The sequence below is a fragment of the Purpureocillium lilacinum genome (genome assembly GCF_023168085.1).
Source record: "Purpureocillium lilacinum CBS 284.36 DNA, scaffold_2, whole genome shotgun sequence".
NCBI lineage: Eukaryota > Fungi > Ascomycota > Sordariomycetes > Hypocreales > Ophiocordycipitaceae > Purpureocillium > Purpureocillium lilacinum.
In genome coordinates this window covers 5,988,792-6,015,175 of record NW_027072112.1, presented here as the reverse complement: position 1 = coordinate 6,015,175, position 26,384 = coordinate 5,988,792, and the positions used below count along the sequence as shown (strand labels likewise).

The window sequence follows — 26,384 nt, the reverse complement described above, 5'->3', positions numbered from 1 at the left end:
ACATCGAAGCTTCGTCGTCGTGCTTTTGTCGTGAAAAGTCATGCCGAGTGCAGGAGCGTGTTCCCCGTCGGAGATGCCACTCCGTCCTGCCACCCTCAATTCTCAACCCCGATTTTGCTCTATGGATCTATCTATTGTTGCCGTTGTCTGATTCATTTTTTTTGTTAAAGTATTTTGTTTTGTTTTTCGGCTGCACGACACGCTTTAGTCGTGGTCAAAGAAGCTCACACTCTGCTTCAACAGCCGCAGGTCGACCAGGCCCATAATTTTGCCGTCTGCCCTCCATATGCTCTCGTCGAGCAGTCGCCATAGTGTGACAACGGCGGCGGCAAGGAGCATCTGGGTGACGCTGAAGCCAATAACGGCGGCCTTGAGACCGTGCACTGCCGAGATGGCGCTGGGCATGGCGAGGACTATGACCCCCGCTGCAAAGTTCCGCAGCAGGATGACGCTGGTGTGCATGTCTCCAATGCTGCGCTGGGCAACGATGATGCTTGATGATGTGAAAGAGGCGGATCGCGCCAGAAGAGGTCGCGTGGCTGTGTCAATAACGTAGAAGCCGCCCGCCAGAGCGCCAAGTTGAAACGAAATCAACGGTAGGCTTATCTGGCCGGCAGTGTCGGCGGCGAAAAAGACCCTGACAGATCCAGATGCGTCTTGCGCCATAAAGTTGTCCAGACCCAGTCCGAACGTGAGCAGGCCGACAAAAATGAGCAGAGTGCCTGCCGCAACAGTGGTGTAGCTGATGTTACCATTGAACTTTTGATGCAGTCCTCGATAAAAGCAGAACCCAGCAACGATAGCGGTAGCAAAGATCCAGGGTCCAGCCATGAGCGTTCCGACTGTTGTGGAACTCAGAGACAGGGGCGCCGGCGTTGTGAGCAAGGTGAGGGAGAGGGTAATTCCCCACAGCGTGCCGTAAGGGATGAAGGAAAGAAGAAACAAAAGGCAGGTTGTGGGGGCAATGAGAGCTCGCGGAACTTGGAGCATGGTAGGCAGCGTCAACGCGCCCTCGAAGGATACCGGTTTCATGCTCCTGATGTATTGAATGACAGTGTCCTTGTTCAGCCGATGCCGCAGACGCCACGGGCGCCAGGGCGGTGGAGCCCCGTACCAGGGCACAGGCGATGGCGGAACGGCAGCCGACCAAGATCTGTCAAAGGCGGTTTCCGGGGCTCCAAATGCAAGAAGAGGAATGGCCAGAGCGTGGAACGAGTTGATGATGCGGAACTGGGCGGTGAATGAGCCAGCATTTTGGGATGCCAGGCCTCCAAAGAGCGGCGATCCCCACGTTGTCGCTATGCAAAAGATGTTGTATAATGATACCGGGAGGTTCCGTTCGTGCTCCTGGGGCAGGTTAGAGTCTCAATGCGACGCGGAAGTGGTATCATGCCCGACTCACGTAGTACGTGTCTTGAATCGAGCCCATCACGAGCGTATCAAACGCACCCCAGCCGAGGCCCTGAACGACCCGAGCACCCATGCACGAACCGTAGCTGTCGCCTGCCGTCATGTTCCAGATCGAGCCGATGAACAGGAGCACCATCGAAGCCAGATACATTGGCCTCTTGCCCCAAAACTTTGCGGCCACCACGCTGATCAACCCGGTGAAGGTGGAGAGGATCATGGGGACCGCGGTCAGTGCCGCTATTGACGTGAAGGAGACGTTGTAGTGTACAGCCATAGTGCCGCCTGTGGTTATGAATGCAGTTTTCATGCCTCCTACTAACCCCACAGTCATCAGGAGGGACACGAGGTTCACGTCTTTTCGCCACCGGGGCCAATTCTGCGAGGCCTGTCAGCTCCTGGAGGCAGTCAAGATTAGGATGAAGCACAGCCGACATACCAGCGGATCTTCTGGGTCGTCGCTGGGCTGCGGAACCAGCTCAACGTCTGAATGTCGACCCTTGCCATACTTGATCGGTTTTTGGTGGCTCGCAAAGGAGCCGAATGATAGACTCCGCGTCGAGGTCGTCATCGGGACTGGTGACGTCGGGCTGGACATGTTGGATGCCCGGGTTGTAAAGGAGGCGACTGGCGACTTTGGCGAATGAATGGACGGCGGCCTGGCAACCGGCCGCGGCATGGCGATATTCCAAGTCATGGTCAAGGCGCTTGGTTGAAGCGAGGCGCACAGGTGCCAGATGATGGAATCAAGAGGAGGCCAGCTCGGCGCACACACACAGGTGAGTCTCCTTCAACGCGCTCACACGAAACGAAGACAACCAACACACACACCACGCAGGAACCCGATCCAGCGGACTGAGAGGGGATAGGGGCGACAGAAATGGAAACGAGGACTGACGCGCCTCAGGGGATCTGGGCGTACAAAAACAGTCGCGCGAAAAGAAAAACATGCGTGTAAGAGACAAGCAGTTCGTGGCTGGACGAACCGGCGATGACGGGCGTGAGCAGAGACACAGACGGGCGGGACGAGAGGAGAATCGGCGGCGGGCGGACGGGCGGGCGGGCGGCGGGCCACCCGGGCCTGCATAAGTAAGAGACAAGCAGAGGCACCGGTCCGGCGGGGCGGAAGAGCAAGAAGCAAGCCGGCTCTGTCGAGGGATGAGTGTGGATGGGCTGAGGCAAGCAGGGCGACGTGGAGGAGCCACCGCCGCCCCTGATATGCGGCGCGGCACTCGGCCACGAAGAGCCGCCCTGCGCGGCAGATATCCAATACAGGCCCATATCGAGGGCAATTCCTCCGCCGTCGATAGAGTTCAAGCATACAGGATCGGCCATGCGTGCGTTCTGTCCGATGCTTGGCCGGGCGGCAGACAATGGCTCAAGGGCAGATGCCGGGGCATCGCGCGCGACGCGAGGGCACCCCAAGCACCGAAGCGTCCGCCATCCACCCCAAGGCTGTGCTGCGGGAGGCTATCGATTGAGACATTCCTGCAGTGGCAGATCGGGGAGCCGAGTTCTGCGGGTGTCTCTCCTCATCGTGTCTCGCCTGCGGCCGGGCCGAGAGATCGTGGGGGTGGTTGAAAGTGAGCGCTTTGGCCTGGTGCCTGGCTGTGCCTGGGGGGCGGGGAGTCGAGACGAACGTCGAAGACGAGCTCGAGTCAAGCCTGCAGTGGAAGTGGAGGTAGGTGGAGGGGGAAGAGGCCGGCGGCCGTGGCTGGATGCCGCCCCTGGGACGCAAGGGAGCCTGGGACCCTCCCCTGTAACGTTGGGCCCTCTGGGGCCTCCAGGGCCTCTGAGCCTCTCACATTCGGCGCTCCAGGTCTTGGACGCGTCGCGAAGCAGCACAGGCAGGTGCGATCGTATGCAGGGCAGGACCAGCAGTACAGCATCGCGGCAGGAACCACCACACACGCGTCTTCTCCCACGAGAGAGAAGAAAAAACTCTGCCCACTTGCTTTTCGATAGTCGCCGCATCTCGTGCCACCCGCGAAGAACCCTCCGTCTCCCTTGCTAGTCGAGCTGAGTACCCCTACTCTGCATACTTCGACGCGAACCTTGAGAGCACGAACAAGACTGCCCTTACTCGCCAGTTGGGCGCCGCAGTGCCTGCGTTCGCCTCCGACACTGCATGGCTGCACATCATCTGCTCGAGAAAAGAAAGCTCGCCTTCGGACGCATCCATCCGATCCCACTCGCGGCAGACGCGAGCATGAATCCCACCCCAAAAAAACGCAACACCCTGCCGGCGATAAGTCGCCTGCCTGGCCATCGCGGGCGCGGGGGGCGATGCTGTCAACTTGCTCACCCTGGCACGGAGGTCTCCGCGTCCACTGCCCGGTAGTCATGCACACCTCCCGAGGAATTCGTTATTGGCAGTCGCATACAGCGGTAAGCATTGTGATCCGCTAGCTTCTTCGAGAGCAGCAATGCCGCCTCGGCAGCTTGGCAGGCAGCTGTCGCGGTACGGCGCCACGCCCATCCGTCGCCGATCCGACGTGAAACGTTCCCGCCATGGACACGAGTGTGTGTGAAGAAAGCCCTCAAACTGGCATTCGCTACACATGTCTGTCATGCATGTCCTGGACTCCTGTGATTGATAGCAGCATCGAGCGCATTCGTCGCACGACCTGTCACAGTCGCCGCAGAGGCCGTCGTCATGGTGGAGCAAGGAACAGCCAGTGTCTGACCAAAGTTCGCCATCTGTAACCGCCACACTTCAAGAACTTCAGGCGGCAAAATGTCGAATAGCCCCCGGCTCTGCGGCCACGAACATGCATTACGCGGCATCCTCATGTTTCTATAAGCAAGGGACCCGTTGCTTTGCTCCGCGACCGTCGTATGACAGGACCGAGACTGCCACGAACCACTCTGTGCGCGGGGGATGCTAACATGGCTGGCTCGACGCATCACTCGAGGTAGCTCAGAACGAGCTCGTTTCTGTCTTCGTCTCGTCGGGTTACATTCTGCCAGTCAGAACGTCTGTGCGCGAGGGTACAGGTCCCCTACCACGCATGTTTGACTGATGCTTTGCATGAATTGTCAGTGTCACTATGCCGAAGGGCCATACTGAGCGATCACGACTGCTTTGCTTGATCGGGACACTTCTTGTATCTCCGAGGCCTCGACAGCAAACAGCAGCATGGTAGTGCGCACCACAAGTTCTGCCAAAGGTCAGACAAAGCCCGCCATACGGGTTGGGCAACCGTACCTTCGTATACTAGCGAGTATGAGACTGCCTCATCATCGCCGGGGCCGGCTATGAGTGGCATCCTTTCCGACGGCATCACTTTGTTGCTGAAGCGTAGCCCAACGCTCTTTGCCGGATCGACCCAAAGGAATTTGTCCGAGTCTATCCTTGACGCACCGGAAGACGACGCAGCAAAGCGCTGCGAGTCGTCATCCATCGGGCGAAAGGTGCTGGAGGCAGCCAGCTCGGCCAGCCAACCTCTCCAAATGCGAATCACACCGTCGCAAGTGTTGACGTGGCTCAGGTAGAAGCCCGGGCGCGCGCTCTCCTTCACAACGTTGGTGACGGTGCATAGCTGCGAGAACAGCTCGCCTTCATCGAGGTAAACCTCTTGCACCGCGAATTCGTCCTCACTGTCTCTGCCAGCCCCTTGGCTGCCTTGCATTGCTAGTGACTGCTGCAGCCAATCCGGCCGAAACCTGCGGCGGCGATTCTCCTCGGTCAGCACGGGCCGGAAAGATGAGTACATCTTGGGCAGGTCTTCGAGTCTCGGCGAGGCATCGTCTATTGCCCCCAGCCCGGCAGTCTTTGTTCCAAGATAGCGACACGCCAGATATGGCGTGGATATCTTTGCGCTGGGGTGGTAGCATTCAAGTATCAGCTTATGCTCCGGCATTGAGGCCACGTCCATCAGCCGGCGGTACAAGACACGCGTAGCGACGGAGTGGAAGCGCCGGCTGACAGATGTGACGAGCACCAGCTGCCGTGACGAGAGCCATGATAGCGCGGCGGCCAGGATCTGTTCGGGTCAGCCCTGCCACAGGTGTACGGGACACGAGTGGTCCGGAGTTCCTACCTCGGTTGGCAGCTCGTCGCAAGGTGAAGCCGAGGCCATGTCGCGATGACCTTGGCCGCGTCAAAAACAGGAGTCGCTGAATCGGCTTGCACCAGGATGTCCCTGGTGATGGCTCTGGGATGGGTGATAGCCCGTAAGATGGTTATGGATAAATGCTTGATGGCAGTTGGCGAGACTCCCCAGCATCCGGTGAGAGGGAGATGGGGTTGTTGAGTGAGCCTATCACGGACGGCCATTCCAACGTCGTTGAATGAATGAATGACCTCACTATCGCGGTGTTAGTCAGCGGCACAACCAGCTGGAGGCGCACGCCACCACAACAGACTGTGGTCCAATTGCCTGGAAAAGGAGGAAGTGTTGTAAGTTCTGATATAAAACTCAGAGAACGGTTTCCCATGACGGCACCCTGCAAGGGCGATGGCGAGCAGTGAGCATTTACCCTACACTCCGTGCCATCCGATCACACTACACCGCCATCCAATGACACTACCACAGTCTGTGAAAGTACCAAGTATCGGATTTCGCCTAAACTCAGCATCTAAACCCGACCAAAAGAAAACCGCGTATCTGCAACTACTGCCTCGACAGGCGGCAGCAGCATGATACACGAACATTGTAGATCAAGATCAACTGCCGAACGGCAATTTAATCATCGGTCCCGTGAACCCCGCTTCCATCGTGGCGTCAGGCGCTGGAGGTCCCTGTCAAATCCCCAGCAACTGCCCCGCGCAAATCGGATAGATATCCACCAGGTGCGGAAGAAGAGAGATGAAAGAGTCGCGACTATTTGCGATGCATCGGATGAAATGTAGCGCCAGTACAACGAGGTTCTATGTACCTGGGTATGGTCGTGGGCTAGGTCAGCAGTGCAGCGCAGACTCGTATTTGGTCTTTGGGCAAACTCCAACCACGCCTTCACACCCTTCCCGCTCGCCCGTTCCGTCTCTCCGCATCCTCTCTCGTGACTCGGTGCGCCCTCCGCCGTGGACTGCAAAGCAAGTCTGCCGTTTCGCCGAACCTTGGCAGGCAACACGCCCATGCACATGCACATGCACATAAGTCACCGGCTTGGCACGACCGATGGATGAGTGACTCATTTTGCGAACGACACTGCTTGCTGCATGTATGCCGCCGACACACGGTTGGTTATCCGCCCTGGGCAGCAACGTGCAAAACTTTCAGCTTGATCCCTTGTCGTCGGCATTATTCTTCATTTGGTCCGTACGGAGCACACGTTGGGCTGTCATTTTCGACAAGCGAGAATCCCGACTTGCTGCCCTTTGCTGCTCCTCCCTCAGAACCTCCACCACGCACCCACCCCGTCGGGTCGACCACAGGAGCGACGACACCGCAGCGGTGCGGTGCGGTGCGTCGGCCAATGGGATGCGCCGCGGGCACCCAATTCGGATGCGAGTGCGCGGGGCTTTGTGGCCGCCCGCCCGGCTGTCGGAGGGGCCGGGCCGGTCGCTTCGAGCCGCCCGTGCCGTTTGACAACCGGCCCGCGGGCTTTGGAGATTGGGTGGTGGTGCCCAAAGGCCAGGCTCTGAGTGTTCAAGGCCGGCACGTCGGCTGTCGCATTGTTGTGGAAGGAGCTTATATTCAAGGTTAATGATTCCTAAATATGGCATGCGGTACTCTTTCGTCGTACCACTGAAAGCCAGGTGACCCGCAGCGACGCTCCATGCAAGCGTGCCCATGATGTCCGCGCCGAGCGGGAACGGCGTCTTGCTGAGCGACTGTAGCTTATTTGTCAGGCTGTCTTAAAGGTTGCCGTACAAGATCGCTACCAAGACAATGAAGTGCCAGAACAATCTATAGTGCTATTGATAATACTAATGGACATGGACCTTGCGGCCCCCATGACGCCAAATCATGCTCCGCAGAATGCACGCCGATCCCATCTCGCTCCGTTTTAATGACAGGAAAAGTACCAGTACTCAACGCCGTCATGTATCATACCCAAAACGCGCGTGAACCATGCTATTTATTGGCCATCCTTGCTCCGCGCATCCCTGACCGCCGACTCCACGGCGTCCTGCAGTTCACAGTGGAAGAACGGCCTATCCACGCCGCTCACGGCAGCTTTTCTGCCTTCGAATCCACTTTCGTGTCCCCCGCAGGTCGGCGTCACGGGGCTCGTGACGGTGGATCCCGTAGAGTCGGGTGTCCTAGCCCCAGCGGTGCGCTCCTCGTCCATGTCCGTCAAGTTGCGCCGGCTGCTGCTGTTGCCAAACATGGGCCAGTCCTTCTCCGTGAGCGTGGCGGCGATGCTGTAGACTGGCTGCCAGTTCCTGACCGCCTCGGGATTCCGCGACGTCGGGTAGCCGAATCCAGCCGCGGCAAGGGCCCGACGTGTCCAGCGGTTGTGGATGTTGGCAAAGTGCCATTCAACCGTGTCCGGGGCGGCGTGGCGGTCGAACGTGTTTCGCAAGTCGATCAAGCCCTGCACCGAAGTGACGTCGACGTTGTTGACCGCCGCAAAGTCAAACACCATGGCGCGAAGATATGGCAATGACTCCGACTCGCTGTTGTAGATGCGAGGCCCCGGGTCGTTCCACAGACGGTCCGACTCCTTCTCAAACTCTTCAGGCGACATCCGCCGCGTCCTGTCCATGACGTGATTCGTCAAAGTGTCCACGTGATAGGCCTGGTTAGTATAGTTGAAGCCTTCGCTGAGGCGATAAACAAAGACACCCGGGTAAGGGCTGTCGACCTTGATGTCGGGGTTCGACGCGCCCCGCCCGTCCAGGGGCAGAAAGACCTGGCGCGACTGAGACGAGGTTTTGCCTTGCGGGCTGAGATACTTCTCGCCGCTGACACGCTTCACATGAGCGACACCAAGGAACGTGCCCCGTTTCCTGGCAATCCGGAACAGCAGCACCACTACCGAGAGGATGACTCCCACGTAGATGGATGTTTCCAGGGAGTCGAAGATGGCCAACAGGACACCCACGACCCAGATGATGAGCTCGATGGGTGACAGCTCCCAGTACTTGTACAGCTTGGCTGGGGGTGTGAGCAGATTGCACACGGCGTGGATGATCAGACCGGCCAGCGCGGCCTTGGGTATAAAGTAGAAAACCCCCGTGAGGGCGTAGAGCGCCAGCAAGAGGACCATGGCGCTGAAAAGTCCAGCAAGTGGCGTCCGAACCCCAGCCTTTGAGAGCACCGCAGATGCGCCAAAGGACCCGGTGCAGACGTAGCCGCCGACAAATGGGCTGAACATGTTGGCCATGCCGAGAGCAACGATTTCCTGGGACGGGTTGATGGTGTAGCCATGGAGGCGTCCCATGGCTTTCGAAATGGCTATGTGTTCAATCACCAGGATGATGGCCACGGCGGGCAGTTCGGGCAAGATCGCCTTGATCAGTCCGGAGTCGGGATGCGGGACGCTTGCTTCTTGAAAGCCTGCACCAGAGTCAGCCCTCTATCCTCAATGGACGCCTGTGCCTCGCGTCGACATGGTGCTGCCAGGGGCTTACCTTGCTCAATCGTGCCAACGATTTGAAACTTGTGCTGGTCCTTGGACAAACCTCGGTTAACCAGGAAGCTGATGAATGTGAAAAGCAACATAGTGAAGGTCAATCGGAGAGACGAGACGAAGCCCCAAAGGCGCTTCTTGTGCGGCATGCGCACCTCCATAGTGGAGCAAAACCCCTTGATCGCAAAGAGCAATGCAATAGACGTGAGGCCGATTGCAGCATCAGCCCGAATTGTGGGTAGTTTTCGAAGGCTGCTGATCATAACCTTGTACGGAGCTTCTCTGGTGTTTACCCCTTGGAGGCCAAGAGCAACTGGAAACTGTGTCGACATAATGGTAATGCTTGCGGCGGTGACGAATGCGGAAATAGGAACGTATGGGATGAACTCGATGACCCATCCCAGTCGAAGCAACCCAAAGAAAAGAAGAACGGCACCTGATAGCATACTCAGGGCGTGGGCGATTTGTGGTGCGGAGTACATGTCCCCATGGGACTCTTTGATGGAGCCAACGACATTGCCGACGAGGAGCGAGCCCACTGCCGTGGTCTGATGAGGATGTCAGTGTCAAAGGTCTGATACGGGCGTGCGCGGTTACTTACACCAATGACAATGTCTTTGGAGGTTCCAAACATCCAATACGCTACAGCACCGGTAAAGGAGGTGTATAAGCCAAAGGCAGCATCTAAGCGCGCAAGAGCCGCGTATGCCAGGGCTTGGGGTACTACGACGAGGCCAATAGTGATGCCTGGGCTTGAATGTCAGCAAAGTGCAGAAGGTGAATATGCCTGGGTCCATTACCTGCAAGAACGTCCCCTGCCAACCAGCGAACATTATATCTCCTTATCCACGAGGCCGATGGAAAGAGTTCTGTGACATAGTGGACGGCGCCGTCCCGTGTGGGCACCAGCTCCTTGAATATCTCTGTAACTGAAGGTTCGTCTTCGAGGTACGTGTCGGCTGGGTCAATGACGTTCCGGGCACGCTGGTCGAGATCCAGTGGCAGCTGGGCATAACGCTCGTTGACGTCGATGCCGAGCACCCTTTCCACCACGAAGTCGGCTGCTTGCTTGTGGGCCATGGCGGCTCTCGACGGTGGGTTCCGCGGCCGAGTACCCAAGTTTGTATGTACGATTGCTAGCTCGTGTTACCCTGGCGGACCATATGAGCGGCGGGTTCCTGGGTGAGCTCGGGGGAAAGGGAGCGAGTGAGTGGAGTCGTGCAGTATGGTTTTATGGACGAGGCAGCCAAGGTTATGTAAAGGCGAGTGCCGAGAATGTATGAGCGACAGTCGGTATGGCCATGGAGGACCCAAGGAGAAATGGATGCTGCTCTGCAAGACAAGGGGGGGATCCTCCGAGAGGGGCGGATCATGACCATGTTAAAAGAAAATTGGTGCCGGGCTGGGTGTTGCTGGCCGGTGTTCTGTTGCCAAGTTTGGGCACGGGAGTCGGTGGCAGGAGACGGCAGGAGCGTGGCGAGTGAAACTGCCCGTCCGGTTTTGTCCTCGCGTACAGCGGGGGGCCTCCCCGGCAGCACAGCAGCACAGCGCCTAGAGTAGCACTCGCGTGCTGTAAATTGCTGCAATTACAGGAGTGGCCGGCCTAATCTTGCCTCGCCTGCTGCTGTTGGATCGCGCATCTGGACATGGGCGCAGATCCCCCCGGTGCGGTGCGGCTTGCGCAAAATGTCTCATCGGCCCTGCCATGCCTGGCCGCTGCCCGGGTGCCGCGAGCTGTCGACGAGTGTCGACGCCGGCGGGTGACGGCGGGTGAAATCACCATGGCCCGGCGTGGCTGGCCGGGCCAGTCGGCGACGCGCCAGCCCTCCCTTCAGGGGGGGGCCTGCGCCTCTGTAGGGGCCCCAACTGCTGCAGCGGTCGCCCAACGGACAACGGCCGGCCTGCAACGGCCTGCAACGGGCGGCAGTCGGGGCGCCACGCCGGCAGTCAGCCCCCGGCTCCCCGAGAGCCTCCACCGAAGCGCTGCCGTCCCGAAAGCCGCCGCCCGCCGATGATAATGCCAAGCAAACGCGATACGATGCGCCGCAACGCTGCATGCAATGCAATGTCCAATTTTTTTTTCTTCCTGCGCGGGCCAGAAAGCAGTACACCTCGGCGGCCGTGGGAGACGTGGCGATTGTCCATCGTCGTGCGTGTTTCAACCTGCCCTTGAAACAAGTCCACGCTGGAATGGCCATGGCTCGCGTCTCGGCCGCCCGCCCGGTTTCGATTCCAGTACAGGATGACGCCATCGCAGCAAGCAGAGGAAACATCAATCGACCTCGTCATGGTTTCATTTCGTCGTGCCTAGCGGGGAGCCGGCAAGTCTTCTATGTTGTGTTGCGCAGTTGAATCGAGGTCGCATGTTGGGCCTCACCGATAAGGCGGTTTCTCTGCCGACGCGCTGCGCGTTGCTTCCCCGGGTCTGTCCGATTTCTTCGTCCGATATCCTGCGTCCCGCCGTCCGTTTTAGGCGGCCTGCCGGGCGTCCAGCATCTTCATCGCTTCGGCCTCCTCCTCGGCTTGGCCAGCCCCATTGGACACGGCCAGCCCGCGTTTCCGCATCTCGTCCTCCACATCTCTCCGCGTAAGCATCCTCTCCCGAAACACTGGTAGCTCGTCCTTGCGTTGCCGCAGCCAATCCTCCAGGCTGCGCATGGCGACCACCAAGAATCCCAGCTCCTCGCGGTCCACGTCAAATACCTCCCACCACTCAGACTCTGGCGTCTTTGCGCCGATGTCACGGGCCGCGTTGTAGATTGCCGCCACCGCCAGGGCGTGCGGCTGATGCGTTAGGTAGAGCATCTGCGGCGACAAGAGGGCCGTGTTGAGGTATTGCACCACGCGTGACGACGCCTCCGACCTCGGGCGCGACAAGAACTCGAGCGTCTGCAAATAGGTGATTGCCAGTGGGTGCGGCAGCGCAACATGTGTATCAAAGGACAGCGAGTAGAGAATGCGGGCCTCGAGCGCCATGATGCGGGTCGAAAACGCTAGGAACTCGGTTTCGCTTTGGTAGTATGACTTGGGGTCGTCTGCGGGCGGCTCGCCGGTGCGAAACAGCGCCGAGCCGGGCGACAGCAGGTAGCTGTAGACATTTGCGACATCGCGTGGAGAGCGCGGCTTCGGTCCCATCTTGCACACGAGATACACGACGGCAGCGGAGACGTCCTGTGTCACCTGTCAGCGGGTCCAGCACCGGATGTACGCGTTGCGGGAGTCGGCAAACGTACACTGAACTCGTGGGCCATGAGGGAGTCCACCAGCCAGTACCGCGCGAGGAGCACGTTGGCCTGCGCCGTCACGGCCTGCGGGGCGCGCAGCAGCTGACCGGCAGCTTGCGTCAGGCATTGCGCCGCGACGAAGGCCGATTCCTGCAGGTCCTGTGGCACCGACGAGAGCGACGAGCGCAGCAGGAGCTGCTCCGTCGTCGCGAGCGGGTTGGTGAGGTGCGACATGGCGAGGGCAATGATGGTGGTGATGGTGACGGTGACGCACCGCGGGGGCGGGGGCGGCGCGGGGCTGCAATCACGGGGGGTTCATGTCGAGATGCTGAAGAGTTCGCAGCAAGTCGGGTGGCCTTGCATTGATGTTCCGATGTGGTTTCGACGTCACGTCATTGTAGGTTCGATGGGCGCGCGTCGTGTGAAGTGAAGCTTGGTGTGCATTTTCTGTATTACGTAAGGCAGACAATTGATGTCGGCAGCATGACACAAACGGGCTCAAATTGCATTGCAAGGCCTTTTCGATTGAAACCGACATAATGTTGTGCCTCGGGACGGAGGGTTGCACTCTCGATTGCGGTTGACGCCCAGAAAGAACTTGGGAGCAACTACTTCACAAAGCCAAGTGATCACGCACCTTGTCCTTGCAAGACGTGATGGACGTGTTTTACCTCTACTACTACCACGCGCCATCCAACAACACTTTAAAGATACACCCAATGGGCGTTTCCTTTCCCGTTTACTCTATCAAATTCTCAGCAGTCAAGAAATAATGCCAAGGCATCAGAATGTTGAGTGTAATCTCGGCTCAGCCCTCCGTGGCCAGCGAGCACCCCGTTTGAGGCGAGACTTCCTTTTGGCTACCCTGGATCGGAGTCCAATCCCCGATTCTCCTATTCGCACCGCTTTAGCACGGAATCCACATCCGCCCTGTGTCACGTTTGACCAAAATGAACCGGGCATCAAGCGAAATGGCATCTCCAATAGCGCAATGATGGTCCAGCTTGCGTCTCGTTCTTCGGAAGCCGGTCTGACGTAGGATGGAAGCCAACGAGTTCCTCGACGTGTGAGGGGGGTTGCACGTATGCGACTGGCGCTCTTGTGGCTACTTGCCGCTTCTTGGGCGGAACTCGGTGCTTCGTTCTTGGTGGACTCGTACATATAATTGTCGAGCAGGAGTTGTTCGCCGCGGCTGTGCGATCGACCGTCCATCCACACACCAAGCTAGGCGACAACTCGCGGCTCGAGTCTCACGCTCTGCCGATCACCAGCTCCCAGAGTCGTTCCTTGCGTGAATAGTCTGCAATTCTTGCATACATCGTCGGAACATAACCCCGCGCGTCCCGAAGATGGCGCGCCGGATATGGGAACTCAGCCGTTGGGATCCCTGCCCTTTCAACAAGACATTGTCTTGTCTTACCTCAGGTTTGATCGTGAGCCACGGACAATGCCGCTGTCATTGGACGGGCACGGAGACCGGGCCGCGTGTCTCAACAACCAGACCGGGATGAGATGTCGTCGGCTCCGGTCCCCCAGAGATTTTTGTGGCATGAAGCAGCTATTAAGTTGGCGCTGAAGCCGGTATGGCGCGCAGCCAGTCTCGCGTCGAGCGGTGGGAGAGGCGCTGCTACATACGCTGACATTTTCAACTCCTGACCGAGTTGCCACGGCCGATTGCGAGTTGAGTCGGTTACAATTGCTGGCTCGCGTTACAATGAACGAGACCACTCCCCTGCTGGCCGATGTAGAAGACGGGCGAACAAGCTACGTTCGTGCCTCCGAAGACCGAGACGTCAAGTCCGCTGTCGACATCAATGGCTCGCCCGACGACCCTCAACAGTGGCCAGCGTCTTTCAAGTGGAGCATCGTGGCCTTGCTATCGTTTTCGGCCTTCTCTGTGTGAGTATAACGCACCTGCCTAGAAACCATCTTGAGATGCTAATGTCGGGCACACTAGAACATATGGCTGCCTCTCGGTCGCCCCCGTGGCGACTCGCATCGCCAACGACCTCGATGGTGGCAACAGTGGAAAATCCTCTGCCGCGCTTCTAGTCACGATCTGGGAGCTGGGAGAAGCAGCCGGGCCTCTGCTCATTGCCCCACTGGCAGAGATGTTTGGGCGCTGGCCGCTGTATAATGCCGCGAATGTTCTCTTCGTGGTGGCAACAATTCTCGGAGCGCTCTCCAAGGATACGGGAGAGTTTGTCGCGTCGCGAGCGCTGACGGGCATGGCGGTCGCAGCCAACGTGCTCAACCCAGCCATCATCGGAGACATATTCCCGACCGAACAGAGAGGTGCAGCCATGAGCTACATCATGTTCGCGCCACTCGTCGCCAGCTCCGTCGGGCCAGCGTTCAGCAGCATCATTGCGGGCAGCCTCGGATGGCGGTCTGTGCTCTGGACCAGCGTTGCGTTGGCGGCCGTAAACGGGCTGGTCTTTTTCTCTTGCTTCCGCGAGACGTACAAGGTCATCATACTTCGTCGGAAGGTCGCCAAGCTCCGCAAGGCGGCTGACGATGCGTCGCGGATCGAGTCTCTTACGAAAGAGATCCACCTCGTGAAGAGCCCCGCTGGTCTATGGACTTCTATGATGCGACCTGCGGTGGTCTTCTTTGGCTCCGGTGTCCTGGCGGCCTTGTCGCTTTTCGGGTCCCTCATGTACTCGTATTTCTACGTCATCTCTACGACGCTCCCAGGCATACTGGAAGAAGTATACCTGTTTCCGGCATCCATGACAGGCTCAGCATTCTTGGCCAATGGTGAGATCATACCCGCGCATTCATCATTCATGGCAAACCGTTCGCTTACAAGACCTCTGTAGGAATCGGCACGTTTATCGGTGTTGTCATCTGCAACTTGAGTCTGGACAGGATATACGTCAAGCTCAGCAACGACAACAAGGGAGTCGGTCGACCAGAATTTCGCTTGCCACTAACCCTCATCGGCACAGCGACGATGCCGCCAGCTGTGGCACTCTATGGCTGGTGCGCCGAGTATCGGCTGCCTCTATACCTATTCCTGATATCCGTCGTCTGGATTCGGGTGTCCATGACGCTCGCCTTCCTGCCGCTGATGCCGTACGTGGTGGACGCATGCGGCATATATTCTGCATCAGCTCTGACAGGCATGATTGTGATCCGGTGCCTGGCGGGCGCCTTCTTGCCGTTGGCAACGGCGGGGATGATTGAGCACCTGGGATATGGGCGGGGATTTACCACGCTGGCAGTGGTGAGCTTGGTGGCCGGTCTGATCCCTGCATTGGTGCTCCGTTTCGGATCTCGCTGGAGGCAACGCTCAAAGTACACCAAGACCACTCAAGAAGCGTGATGAGGTATGACTTGGGCACACATCAAGTGCAGTTTGACATATGGAAGGGAACATGTACATTACTGCTTGAGAAGGTCCTGCGAAGTATCGGTTGCAATGGAGCGCTCTGTGTCTGCAGCCATGCACGGTCCTGCCGGCCATAGGTTTTCCGGAAGCCATAAGTTGGGACTTTGTTAGGAAAAACTTCCCCGCAGCAGTGCGCCGAAGCTGCCATGGAGTTGCGTGAAGTTGCTGATACTGTGACCGCTGGTACTGTGACCGAGTGGCACTGCAGGCGTCGCTGTGGCGCGGACTCCGCATCCGTGCGAGACATGCAAAATTGAGACAATGAGTGTCACAGGTTCACGGCTCAATGTGCGCATGCAAGACTCAGACAACTGGCCGGAAGTTCTCAAGCACTGCCACAAGAACGGAGGAGGTAGCTTGGCTTGCTTGGGTAGCAAGGCGGTGAGGGACGAAACGACGGCCATTGGAGTCAATGCAAGTCGATTGCCCCATTTCATATCGCGCATATGCTTTGACGATTCGGCGACAACATTAGCTGCGGCGTGTCCTGCATGTGGATTCACACGCCATACGCTATCCCCGATCGGCGCAATACTTTTCTACTTCCTTCCTCAGTGTATCTTTTTGTCTAAAGACAACCTCCATGATGCCATCACACACCTTTCCCAGGCCCCTGGGATCGTGTTCTCTAGACGTGGCGTCTACCTGCACCATGTCTTCGAGGACAGCATCCAGCTGGTTTGGCAGCCACGTCACAATCGGGCTACCGCCCGTTGCTGTGGGGTGGCTTGAGCGCTTGAGGATGTACTCCTTCACTAAACACCAGTGGCGCCAACGGAATTCCCGAACTTGGTTGAGAACTTGAAGCCATAAGCTGCGAGACTCTCGCACCAAATCACTCATCTCCTCGCAGTCCGCAATAGCGACACTACCCAGGGCGAATTTCTTGATGTCCAGCTCCAATGAGCGTTCTTTGACAAAGATGAGAAATGCTTTGTGCTTGCACGACCGATACTCAGAGAACTCGTGGAGGATCTCCGTCAGGGGTGTGTCTGGCATAGGTATTTGGAGGAAATTGTCTAGAAGCGGTATCATTGCGTCGTTGGCTCCGGTCTCGCCTCGGAAAAAGACCGGTTCATCGTTATTGTAGCCCTCGTAGATCACGCCGTTGGGGAACATCGACTCCGAGGCAATGCCAAACATGAACGTGCGAAAGTTGTTGTACTCGCTCGGCTTTGACCTTTCGTATATACTCTTCATGAGCACGTTCAGATTTGAGACTGCTTGGACCATAGAAGACAGTGCTTCATTGAGCAAAGTTCGCTCCTCAATGGTGCCGAGTGGAGTGGTTGCCTTCGACGCCGCCTCGAAAGCCTTCAGAGTACTGTGAACGAGCGGTCCCGAAAGTTTGACCATGCTGAGGTGTACAAGAATAAAGCCAGATTCTGATGAAGAAGGGTCGAGTCCATGCTCATATGCTCGAACCAGGCGCAGGTTGGAGAAATCCATGCCCTTCGCAGGGTCATCTAGGCGATAATTGAGCAGAACGTATGAAGCAAACTCTAGGAACGGTTTGAAGCCAGCACTGCGATATATCAGCCACCATCACTAAAGAAAGTGCTGCAACAGTAAAACTTACATCTCCGAACAACGAACGAAAGGCCGCGCAATCTGCTTGGGTAGGGATGGTCGACCAACCCCATACTCCTGGCTTTTCATGAAGCGTCTATGGCATGGCTCCAGCAGATACCCCGACGCGAGGAAGCAGTAATCCCGGAAAAGTGCGCATATGACACGGAGGTCATCTCTGTACAGGTCGACCTGGGCTGTGAGGTCGGGAAGCTCGCTGTCGACAACGGCGGCAAGTCTACCTTCAGCAATAAGACCCGGCTTGCCGGAAGCAGTCCTTATGGGCATTTGCTGAAGAACAGACTCTAAGGCCTGGAACTCTTTAGGCAGATCGACAAGCGGATCTGTGAGTGTGAGAAAGCCGCGAGTGGCAGAGACCGTGAATGGATGAAGCAAGACATCTTCGGGGCAGCCGCCGTTGACGACCTCGCATGGAGCGGACGGGCCGTTGGAACCCATTTCAACCGGTCAAAGTAGCTTGAGAAAGTACAGGTCAAATATTTGAGTTGCACATGCACAGCAAAGACGGTATTCAAGCGTCTTATACGCCACCCTTTACCGCTCCACTCCAGTCCAGCTGATACACGTATCTTTGCACGGGCCACCTGCGATGCGTCGTAGCGGTGAGTCTGCCTCCCGAAAGGCACTAGCACACCGGGCAGCCACGTTACCTGATGCTGGGGATCTGGGAAGTGTGTCTTGACAACACCACTATGCACGCCCCGCAGCGGCTTCGTCGCAGAGGTGCTCCGCAGCTTGCACAATGTCCTTGTGAGGGGAAAGGACTGATATGGGGCTAGGAATACGAGCCGAGCCGTGTACGAGCTACATTCCTCATTGGTCATGCGCAATCGGTGTGACAACGTCCATGCCGAGAGGCTTGGTATTTCTTGACGGAATGGGAGACCGGGCTGCAGGAAACTGCGGGACCAGACGCTTGTGCGGTGCATCGGCATCAGAGCTCAGCCCGGCGTGTCCAACTCGACTAAGCTGCGGGGATATGCACGAGAGTTATCTCAGTGACGCCACTGCAGGCATGGTGACGACTACGTTCAGTCGGACGAGAATCTGTAGTCTAAGCCACTTGGCGTAACTTACACAACGGACGGACATCCGATGAGGGCTGTGCTACGCTATGACCTGGGTCGCAATATCAGGCTTGGTAGTTCAACATACGCAGGATGCTACTCTGAGAAAATGTACTTTGTCACTCGTGTTTTCGTCAAGGCATTGACCACACTCATACTCTCACGACTCATGCCCCATTTGATGCCATGGTTCAGGAGTAAATGCCTCCATTCATGGTAACATATAGCATGCAACAGGCACAAGCGATAAAACGCTTTACTTTCGAGAATAGAGCCTAAGTATAGGCTCTATTAGAAGCCCTTTAAACTGTTCTTGGAGTTCCGAAACAAACTTTTGTGGTACGGTGAATGAGTGGCTACGATCAGATTGTCATCTGATCTCGACAGAGATAAGACAAGAAACCCAGTAGCGAGCGACTAAACCAACAAAATTTGATTTTATGTTAGACTGAAGCTCTGAACGTCATGCCTTCCAGCTCTGATCGTTTCGGTCGAATCAGTCGTGCTGGGTACGGAACTCAAGACTGGCGCGCGTTTACACGCTGCCATACTGTGACGCGAGGCACAATGTGTTGGAAATGTCGCTCATGCTCTCTGATGATCATTGGAACGTCGCAGGAACGCAGTGGCTCGTATTCCGAGGCCATTCGCATCCCGCCGGATGAGCCATTGCTAGCCGCGTTCTCTGTCGCGTTTGACTGGCAGTCTAGGATGTCATCCACCAAAAGAACCAGACCACCTGGACGCACGACCGCATCGGGTCCACAAAGGCGCTCAAAAAAAGCTGTTGAGTGCACCCGAGAGCTCCGTGGACTACCGACGGCCAGCACTGCGTCGAAACTACCGATGCCGGTCGGCAGGATGCTGGCTTCGGCGAGCTGGAAAGACACACGCTCGGGACGCACAGAGGTGTTCAGACGAGCCAATAGGTTCGTAACCCTCTGGCCACGGTCATAGCGCTGGTACGCCTGATTTCCTGCCCGGGCCATGGCACGCGCTGTTTCGATGAACACCTGGTCTTCGTCGACTCCGACCACGCTGCTGAAATGCTGGGTGAGGGCAAACGATGCGCCGCCAACGGCACAACCCACGTCGAGGGCTGAACGAAGTTCAAGGCCCTGAGCCTGGGCCGTTTCGACAAGAAGGTTGACAACCCGTTGCACGAAGCCATGGGCCAGCTCCATCCAGCTTACAGCTGGGAGAGCGGGGCCAACCGTCTCGGCCAGAGAGCCATAGTGAAGCAATATGCACTGGTTGAAGGCGCGAGTGACATCACAATCACCATCACCACTGTAGCTGCTAACTCCATTGCGCGCTGTGGTGCCGTTGCTCTCGCGGACACCGTTGCGTGTGCCTGTTCCGTTACGCGTACCGGCCCCGTTTCCGGCGGGCTCGGCGACGGAGCGGGCCAGACGGATGCCCGAATGCTGGAGAAAGTGGGGCCGAAACGGGATCCGGCCCCAGATGCTCGCCTCATCGCCGGTGGCGATAAACGACCCGCCCAACAACAGTTGGTGCTGCCCTTCATAAAACGGCGTGCTAAAGTCCTCGTAGTAAGGGTGCACGGCGAAGCCCGGCAGCGGAGCGAAGGCGTCCTCGCACCATTGCCATACGTTGCCGAAGACGTCGCCGAACCCGGAAGCGCTCAACGGGGACCCATCCGTTGGTGTCTCAGAGCCAAAGGCGAGGTTCAGGTTGATGCCCTGGCGGGCCAGCTGGTGCCCATCACTGTGCATAGCCATGTCGTCTTTGCAGCCTGGGTTGTCAGGCAGCGGGTCTCGCATGCGGTGATGCTCGGCCTCGGTCATGATTCGGAGCGTCGTTCCAGACCGCTCGCTGCGCCACGAGCAAAAGGCCTTGGCCTCGTGGTAGTTGACGCAGACCGGCCAGTCCCAGGCCATAGGTATCACGTCGAAGACCGTGCGGAGGCGGTACTCGTGCAGGCCAGCAGGCCCATCCAGCACCCAGAAACGGGGCCATTTCTTGTTGTGCAGCCGCACCTGGCCCCATCCGTCATCACTCCAGAACCGCCTTTCACGGTACCCTCCGGAGACGACGAAATCGTAGAACTCGCCGTTGCTGATGAGATACCGGCTGGCCTGGAAGGCGCCAACCTTGAGGCGCTGGCTGCCATACTCGTTGTCCCATCCAAACGAGGGAAAGTCGTTCGGCTTCCCCAGGGACACCTCTCCGGCTGGGACGCTGACCATTTCGTTGGCGGGCAGAAGTCGCTCCTCTCGTGATGTGCGAGCCGCCGCTGTTGGTCCTGGCCAGGCGGGATGACGAGAAACCAGGTCAACTGGTAGTTCTCGCATGAGCACGGAGCTCGTCTCAAGGTGAATCCGGTCGTGCTCAAAGGCCATAACAATAGCCCACGCTGGGTCATCCATATTTATGGGCCGGCCAAGTTCGGTTGCGAACTTGGTCGTGGCAATGACTTCGCGGGCTAGGCGATACACTTTGGCCCTGTACTCGTGAACCTCCTCGACTGCCGGCCAGTCCGTCACGTCCTTGGCGAGGTCATCCCAGGAGTTTTCGTCCACGCCGGCCTCAAGAAGAGCTTCCAAGTGGGCGTTGATAGGGCTGTTGAGGTAGCCCGCAACTCTCAGTTTGTTGATGTAGAAAGCCGCGGGATGCCCATAATAAAAGATGAGGGGGTGTCTCAACTTGTGGTCCGGCTGGCGATAAAACGCTGCCCTCGTGCGCAGACCCGCGAAAAGGGTCTCTTGCAGTGTCCATGTGTTGTCAAAGTACTGCAGCAATTCGGGTTGTCCGCTTGTGGCCAGATTGGGGAGTGGTAGAGAGGAGATGATACCGGAATCATTGACACCGGGGCAGATTCCTGCATATGGCGCTTTACCTGTGAACCACCGCTCATCGCGATAAAGGCTGTGAGGGGCAGTTCTCAGGCTTGTCGCGTTTGAAGAAGCTTGGATATCCCGCTTTGTGTCACTCGTGTGGTCCACGATGACACCAACATCGCCAGTAGCCGGCGACTTGTTGAGCAAGAGGGGTGTGTCTCCCTTGTCACCAAGCATCGTGAAACAAGGTACTCAGAAGAATAAGCTTCTGGAGTAGATTTGGGGGCAAATTGAGGTTGCCTATGTTGAGTAGCAGTGAGAGACCACGGAAGAGTTGCTCTTATGTCATCCCGCGCCGTGCCTGGGCGCGATACAACCCCAATTTAACCACCACACCTTTCATGTCGTAGCTTAGAGACTGTCTACGAGCCGTTGAATATGCACTGCGATGGAGTTTGAAGTTCAGCCGTGTGTCCATGCAGCAAGCAAAGCGGTCACAGGTCTCGCATTCCTCATTCGGCCCAGGCTTGCATCGGTGGCTCATGGCGGTCTGGATTATCTGCATCAAATTCGTGGAAGATGAGCTTGGCATTCTCTGATCAGATCACACGAATGCGAGAGACACGGGAAGAATTGATGTGCATGTAGTGCGATGCGCGCCGATGTGATCGGGCACGGGGAGCTGCATGTCCGCGGGGCAAGCGACGATCCGATGGAGCTGCAATGTTACTACAGGCGGTTGGAGCAGGCCCAAGCCCAATTACCCCAATGGTTTCGATGTATCGAGGTTGTCCATGTTCCAAGTGGTCCTCTTGATCACGCTGTTCGGTTCAAAGCCTAGCACTAGAACCTAACAGCAGCCAGGCGGGTTCTCACACAACGGAGACTTTAACAGTACTCTGCACTCTGCAGCTTGCGAGGATACAACCTATTTCGTAACGAGAGGCTGATGGCAACGCAGTACAGAAGACGTAAGCGATCAAATCGCGTAAAGTATACCTGCACAAGTTATCCAGTGCAAGCGAGGCGACCTCCAGATAAGGTCGAATCTGTTATGTAGAGTCGTAGACGACACGCAATGGGTACCGCATAGGCATATTCTCTCAAAACTGTGGCCGCAGAAGTATCTAGGGCCACTTCCTGGTTGCCCACCGAGAACCCACCAACGATACGACAGAAGGTGGCATGGATCTTGAAAAGCAGGCAGAGGACATGGCCTGAGCCTTACAGGACGAATGGAGGACAGGACGAATGGTTTGCATAGCTCAATCAACCCGACTTGCCTCGCATATCATCATCGGCCAATGCCACGCTGCAGCAACTCAATGTACTGCTCAGTGCAACGGCTGGGCATTCCGTTGCACAAAGTGCTTGTTCAAACTGCAGGCACACGTGTTGACCGCTCCGCTATGCTGTTCGCGCGTGCATCAGCCGTGTGCCGTGCCGATCTGCAGCCACGGGAACTAACGCAGGCGGCCCGGCAGGCCAAGGAACCAGCGTCACCGAGTTCCGCCAGCACAACCCATGTTTAGCACAATGAACCCCGCTTAGTGCAACGGGTAGATGCCGAAATCTTGACCGAGTTGCGCGTTTTCTCGATTGTCGGGTTAGCTCCTCCGTCTGCCGCCCTTCGGCCCCTCGCCGGTGTAAGGTGGCTGGCTGGAGGCTCCTCAAAGGATCTCGATCAGGCAGACTTGGTGGTGCAGGACTAGCTAAGGAAGGCGAACGCAGCACGGCTCGTCGCGAGCAGCGGATGGGTCGGCCTCCGCGAGCTCCCGAGCCGCGGGACACGTCATGTTCTACAGAGTATGCCCTGTCTCAGTTGTGTGTTACGTACATGCCCTGCGTGGCATCTGGACTCGGAGCCGTCCAGTACAGAAGCGGGGTATTTTCTGGAGTCCTGCAGATGAAGATATTGAACTCACTGATTCAACAACTGCCTGCGCGATTCGGCGAAGTGCGGACTACACGAGCTCTCCTGCTGAGTGAACATCTCGACGTTGAGGCATTGAACTTTCCGAATCAGCTTTACGGCCCCATTCATTCGAAGGCTTGTATCCCGTACAGCAACTGGTTGAGCGTGTGCCGGGCTCACCCCTCCCGAAGCACTGGTGCTATCTTACTTGACATCCAGAACTTTACAGTGAGTCATTGAACAAAGCAATCCTCAAGAAACCTCAGTACGTTTTGTAAACCAGTGACGCATAGCAAAAGAATCGAAGAACCATGTGACTGACACTTCGCAGATTTGACTCTCCCGAAATTTTCTGAGAGAAGGGCCTCGTCGCTTGCGCATCGCCACGAGCCCGTGCCATCTACAATATGGTGTCCAACGAGTCTCTACTCGGAAACCACGCCACACCGAGCTCGGGAACCGAAGGCGGCAAATCCACAGCACTGCAAGAGTTTGTGGCTCTACATCCGAGCATCTGTTTCGTCAGGTGTCAGTGGCAAGACCACTCAGGCGTCGTGAGAGCCCGCGTCGTTCCCATCGAACATGCGCTGTCACTTGCGGCCAACAAAAGAACGCTCCATGTGCCTCCTTGCGCCTTCCAGCTCACCGTGACGAACGACTCGATCCCCGAGATAGACCCCAGGGGCAACCACCGATTGATCCCTGACTGGTCCTCGTTACGCACGCGACCAACCTTCGACTCCAGCTATGCCAGCGTCATGTGTCGCGTCGTCGAGCACCTACCGTCACGGCCGGAACCGAACTGGAACTTTTGTCCGCGGCGGGCACTGGTGACGGTGGTCGAAAAGGCAGAGAAACTCCTCCAAGCAGAGTTTCTTGTCGGATTCGAGGTGGAGTTTCAAGTCATGAAACTGTCAGCTGATGGGAGCATGGTTCCCTTCAGTCGTGGCATCGGTCGTTGCGCAATCTCTGGGCAGCGCGACCCTTGCTTTGCCTACGTCGAGGAAGTTGTACGGGTGTTGCAAGCGGCAGGCGTCGGCGTCGGCGCCTTTCAGACGGAGGGTGACCGAGGGCAATACGAGATTGCTCTTGAGCCTCAAACAGCCATGAGCGCCATCGATGAGCTCATCTTTGTCCACGACACCATCAAGTCAGTCTTCGCGCGGCATGGGCTCGTGGCCACCATGGCGCCTCGGCCGGTCGAGTCCAGGTCGCAGACGGCGGGACAGCACATGCACGTGTCGATCAACCCACCGAACCGGGAGAGCTCGTTCCTGGCAGGCATCCTGGGTAGACTTCCAGAGCTGTGCGCCCTCTGTCTCCCGTACGACTTGTCGTACGAGCGCGTGCAGCCGTACCTCGCTGGGCACGTCGTGGCGTGGGGCTCGGAGAACCGCGCCGTGCCAATCCGGCAGATCAAGTCGGGCCATTGGGAGTTTCGCTGCATGGACGCGACGGCAAATGTCTACCTCGCACTGGCCGCGGTGCTGAGCGCCGGCATGATGGGTTGCGTCAGGGAAGAGCCGTTGCAGTGGCCGGACACAGGCTTCATTGAGGAACACTACCCTGTGAATGGCACGCCCCTTCCCCGGACTATCGAGGAGTCTCTGGAGAGGCTGCAAGACACATGCCACGACTTTCAGAGTGTTATGGAGAGTCAGGTTATCCGGCACTACATTAGTGTCAAGAGAGCCGAGGCGCCCAAGCTCCAGAGCATGGCTCCCGGGGCAGTGCGACACCTGTTGTCTGAGATATTCTAGTATTGGTGCGTTCAACTGGTCCGGGTCAGACTCTGAGCTGTGGCGCAGGTGTTGGCTGAGGTGAACTAGGTCAACTAAAAGAGAATACAATTGAATTGGGCCAGTTTCAATTGAGTAAACGGGTGTCGATCAATAGTGTGGTGAGGCTCGCCCGGACACTGGGAGTAAACGTCTATCGCCGCCGTTAACGCCGCAGAGGGGAAAAGCCGACCATAACGACACCAGTCAACCTCTTGTCGACCACAGGAGAAAACGCATCAAAGATGTACTGGCACTCCTTGTGTTGGCCTTTTCTCTTCTATCCATGCGGTGTCACTGTATCCTTGGTCTTGCCCAATATCTTAGAGGTGAACGAGGCGACGACTGACAATTGCAATTGCTCAGGTCTGGGCAAAGAGCCGGCCGACAGGTGGCATCATTTCTGGCAGTGAGTATTACCGAGGTTATGTCAAACACGCCCAACCGCATCGCCGGCTCACTGCGATCCTTCAACGGCGAATGACGCATCGAGCCTCCAGCGCGAAACCAACATGGCAAGAAGCGGAGTTTGGGCCTCTACGACCACTATCTCCGAACTCGAAAGGCGACATATAACTGAGCTCGAGTCTGCACTCACCAAGCCCATCTGAAGACGATATAGCAACCTCAGCATCCATTGTCGCTCACGCCACAGTCGTCATGTCGTCTCCTGTCTGGCTCATCACCGGCGCGTCGAGCGGGTTCGGCCTGTCTCTCACGCTCCGGGCCCTCAAGGCCGAGCACCGCGTCATCGCGGCAATCCGCAGCAAGACCAAGTCCGCCGACGCCGTCCAGCAAATCACCGCCAGCGGAGGCCAGGTCGTCGAGCTGGACATGACGGAGTCGCAGACAAGCATCGCCGCCAAAGTGAAGCAGGCCGAGGACATCTACGGGCGCATCGACATCCTCGTCAACAATGCGGGGTACTCGCAGCTCGGAGCGGTGCAGCACTTTACGTGAGTGGAACTATCTTATCTGCCTGTTGGCAGACGAAGCCAACGGAATGGCTAACACCAGAAACCCAGAGAGGACGAGTTCATGCTGCAGTACCGGACCAACGTCTACGGCCCGCTCTTCACGACGCAGGCCGTCCTGCCGGGGATGCGCTCGCGGCGCAGCGGCCTCATCGTCAACCTCAGCAGCGTCGGCGGGCAGGACGTGCTCGCCACGTGCGGGGCCTACAGCTCGAGCAAGTTCGCGCTCGAGGGCATCTCCGAGGCGCTGGCCAAGGAAGTCGCCGAGTTCGGCATCTCGGTGCTCATCGTCGAGCCGGGCGCGTATCGGACCAACTTCTTCCACGCGCTGCAGCGGCCGGCGGGCGGCCGGCTGCCCGACGACTACAAGGGCACCGTGACCGAGGCCATGTTCGACAAGTTCGCGGAGATGACGGGCAGGCAGCCGGGCGACCCGGACAAGGCCGTGGAGCGCATGTTCCAGGTCATCACGGGGGAGGGCAGCGGCGGGAGGTTGCGCGGCAAGGTGCTGCGGCTGATGCTGGGGATGGATGCTGTGGAGCGCATTAAGAAGAAGACGGATAGGCTGCGCGAGGACTTGGCTGAGGCGCGCAAGCTGGAGGAGGAGTGGAGCACGCTGTTGTAGAGAGGATGGTCAAATAAAGCATCTTGAATTGAGTGAGGTTGTGAATTGGTGAAGCCTGTGGTCCCGAAGTGGACAGTGGGGGTTT

The 26,384-nt window shown here is 57.6% G+C and overlaps 9 protein-coding genes across 9 annotated transcripts; 3 read left to right on the top strand and 6 right to left on the bottom strand.

Annotated features, from left to right (window-relative positions):
• Nucleotides 1-204: 204 nt before the first annotated feature.
• Nucleotides 205-1,684, bottom strand: PLICBS_003605 (uncharacterized protein; the record flags this gene model as incomplete). Its single annotated transcript, XM_018323361.2, has 2 exons — nucleotides 205-1,347; nucleotides 1,403-1,684. 2 exons carry the CDS (start codon nucleotides 1,682-1,684, stop codon nucleotides 205-207), a joined length of 1,425 nt encoding a protein of 474 aa, XP_018178591.2.
• A 2,771-nt stretch (nucleotides 1,685-4,455) lies between these two features.
• Nucleotides 4,456-5,039, bottom strand: PLICBS_003604 (uncharacterized protein; the record flags this gene model as incomplete). The annotated part of the gene is made up of 2 exons (XM_018323360.2): nucleotides 4,456-4,568; nucleotides 4,616-5,039. The coding sequence occupies 2 exons, from the start codon at nucleotides 5,037-5,039 to the stop codon at nucleotides 4,456-4,458; spliced, it is 537 nt and encodes a 178-aa protein (XP_018178590.2).
• Nucleotides 5,040-7,434: 2,395 nt separating this feature from the next.
• PLICBS_003603 (uncharacterized protein) lies at nucleotides 7,435-10,011 on the bottom strand (the record flags this gene model as incomplete). The annotated part of the gene is made up of 4 exons (XM_018323359.2): nucleotides 7,435-8,858; nucleotides 8,933-9,479; nucleotides 9,533-9,678; nucleotides 9,732-10,011. 4 exons carry the CDS (start codon nucleotides 10,009-10,011, stop codon nucleotides 7,435-7,437), a joined length of 2,397 nt encoding a protein of 798 aa, XP_018178589.2.
• A 1,389-nt stretch (nucleotides 10,012-11,400) lies between these two features.
• Nucleotides 11,401-12,389, bottom strand: PLICBS_003602 (uncharacterized protein; the record flags this gene model as incomplete). The annotated part of the gene is made up of 2 exons (XM_018323357.2): nucleotides 11,401-12,102; nucleotides 12,165-12,389. The coding sequence occupies 2 exons, from the start codon at nucleotides 12,387-12,389 to the stop codon at nucleotides 11,401-11,403; spliced, it is 927 nt and encodes a 308-aa protein (XP_018178587.1).
• A 1,480-nt stretch (nucleotides 12,390-13,869) lies between these two features.
• PLICBS_003601 (uncharacterized protein) lies at nucleotides 13,870-15,483 on the top strand (the record flags this gene model as incomplete). Its single annotated transcript, XM_018323356.2, has 3 exons — nucleotides 13,870-14,054; nucleotides 14,113-14,915; nucleotides 14,978-15,483. The coding sequence occupies 3 exons, from the start codon at nucleotides 13,870-13,872 to the stop codon at nucleotides 15,481-15,483; spliced, it is 1,494 nt and encodes a 497-aa protein (XP_018178586.2).
• A 579-nt stretch (nucleotides 15,484-16,062) lies between these two features.
• On the bottom strand, nucleotides 16,063-17,577 carry PLICBS_003600 (uncharacterized protein; the record flags this gene model as incomplete). The annotated part of the gene is made up of 2 exons (XM_065600252.1): nucleotides 16,063-17,074; nucleotides 17,240-17,577. 2 exons carry the CDS (start codon nucleotides 17,575-17,577, stop codon nucleotides 16,063-16,065), a joined length of 1,350 nt encoding a protein of 449 aa, XP_065456324.1.
• Nucleotides 17,578-18,724: 1,147 nt separating this feature from the next.
• On the bottom strand, nucleotides 18,725-21,244 carry PLICBS_003599 (uncharacterized protein; the record flags this gene model as incomplete). Its single annotated transcript, XM_065600251.1, has 1 exon — nucleotides 18,725-21,244. One exon carries the CDS (start codon nucleotides 21,242-21,244, stop codon nucleotides 18,725-18,727), a length of 2,520 nt encoding a protein of 839 aa, XP_065456323.1.
• A 2,085-nt stretch (nucleotides 21,245-23,329) lies between these two features.
• Nucleotides 23,330-24,682, top strand: PLICBS_003598 (uncharacterized protein; the record flags this gene model as incomplete). The annotated part of the gene is made up of 1 exon (XM_018323354.2): nucleotides 23,330-24,682. The coding sequence occupies one exon, from the start codon at nucleotides 23,330-23,332 to the stop codon at nucleotides 24,680-24,682; it is 1,353 nt and encodes a 450-aa protein (XP_018178584.1).
• A 678-nt stretch (nucleotides 24,683-25,360) lies between these two features.
• Nucleotides 25,361-26,299, top strand: PLICBS_003597 (uncharacterized protein; the record flags this gene model as incomplete). The annotated part of the gene is made up of 2 exons (XM_018323353.2): nucleotides 25,361-25,656; nucleotides 25,726-26,299. 2 exons carry the CDS (start codon nucleotides 25,361-25,363, stop codon nucleotides 26,297-26,299), a joined length of 870 nt encoding a protein of 289 aa, XP_018178583.2.
• Nucleotides 26,300-26,384: the final 85 nt, after the last annotated feature.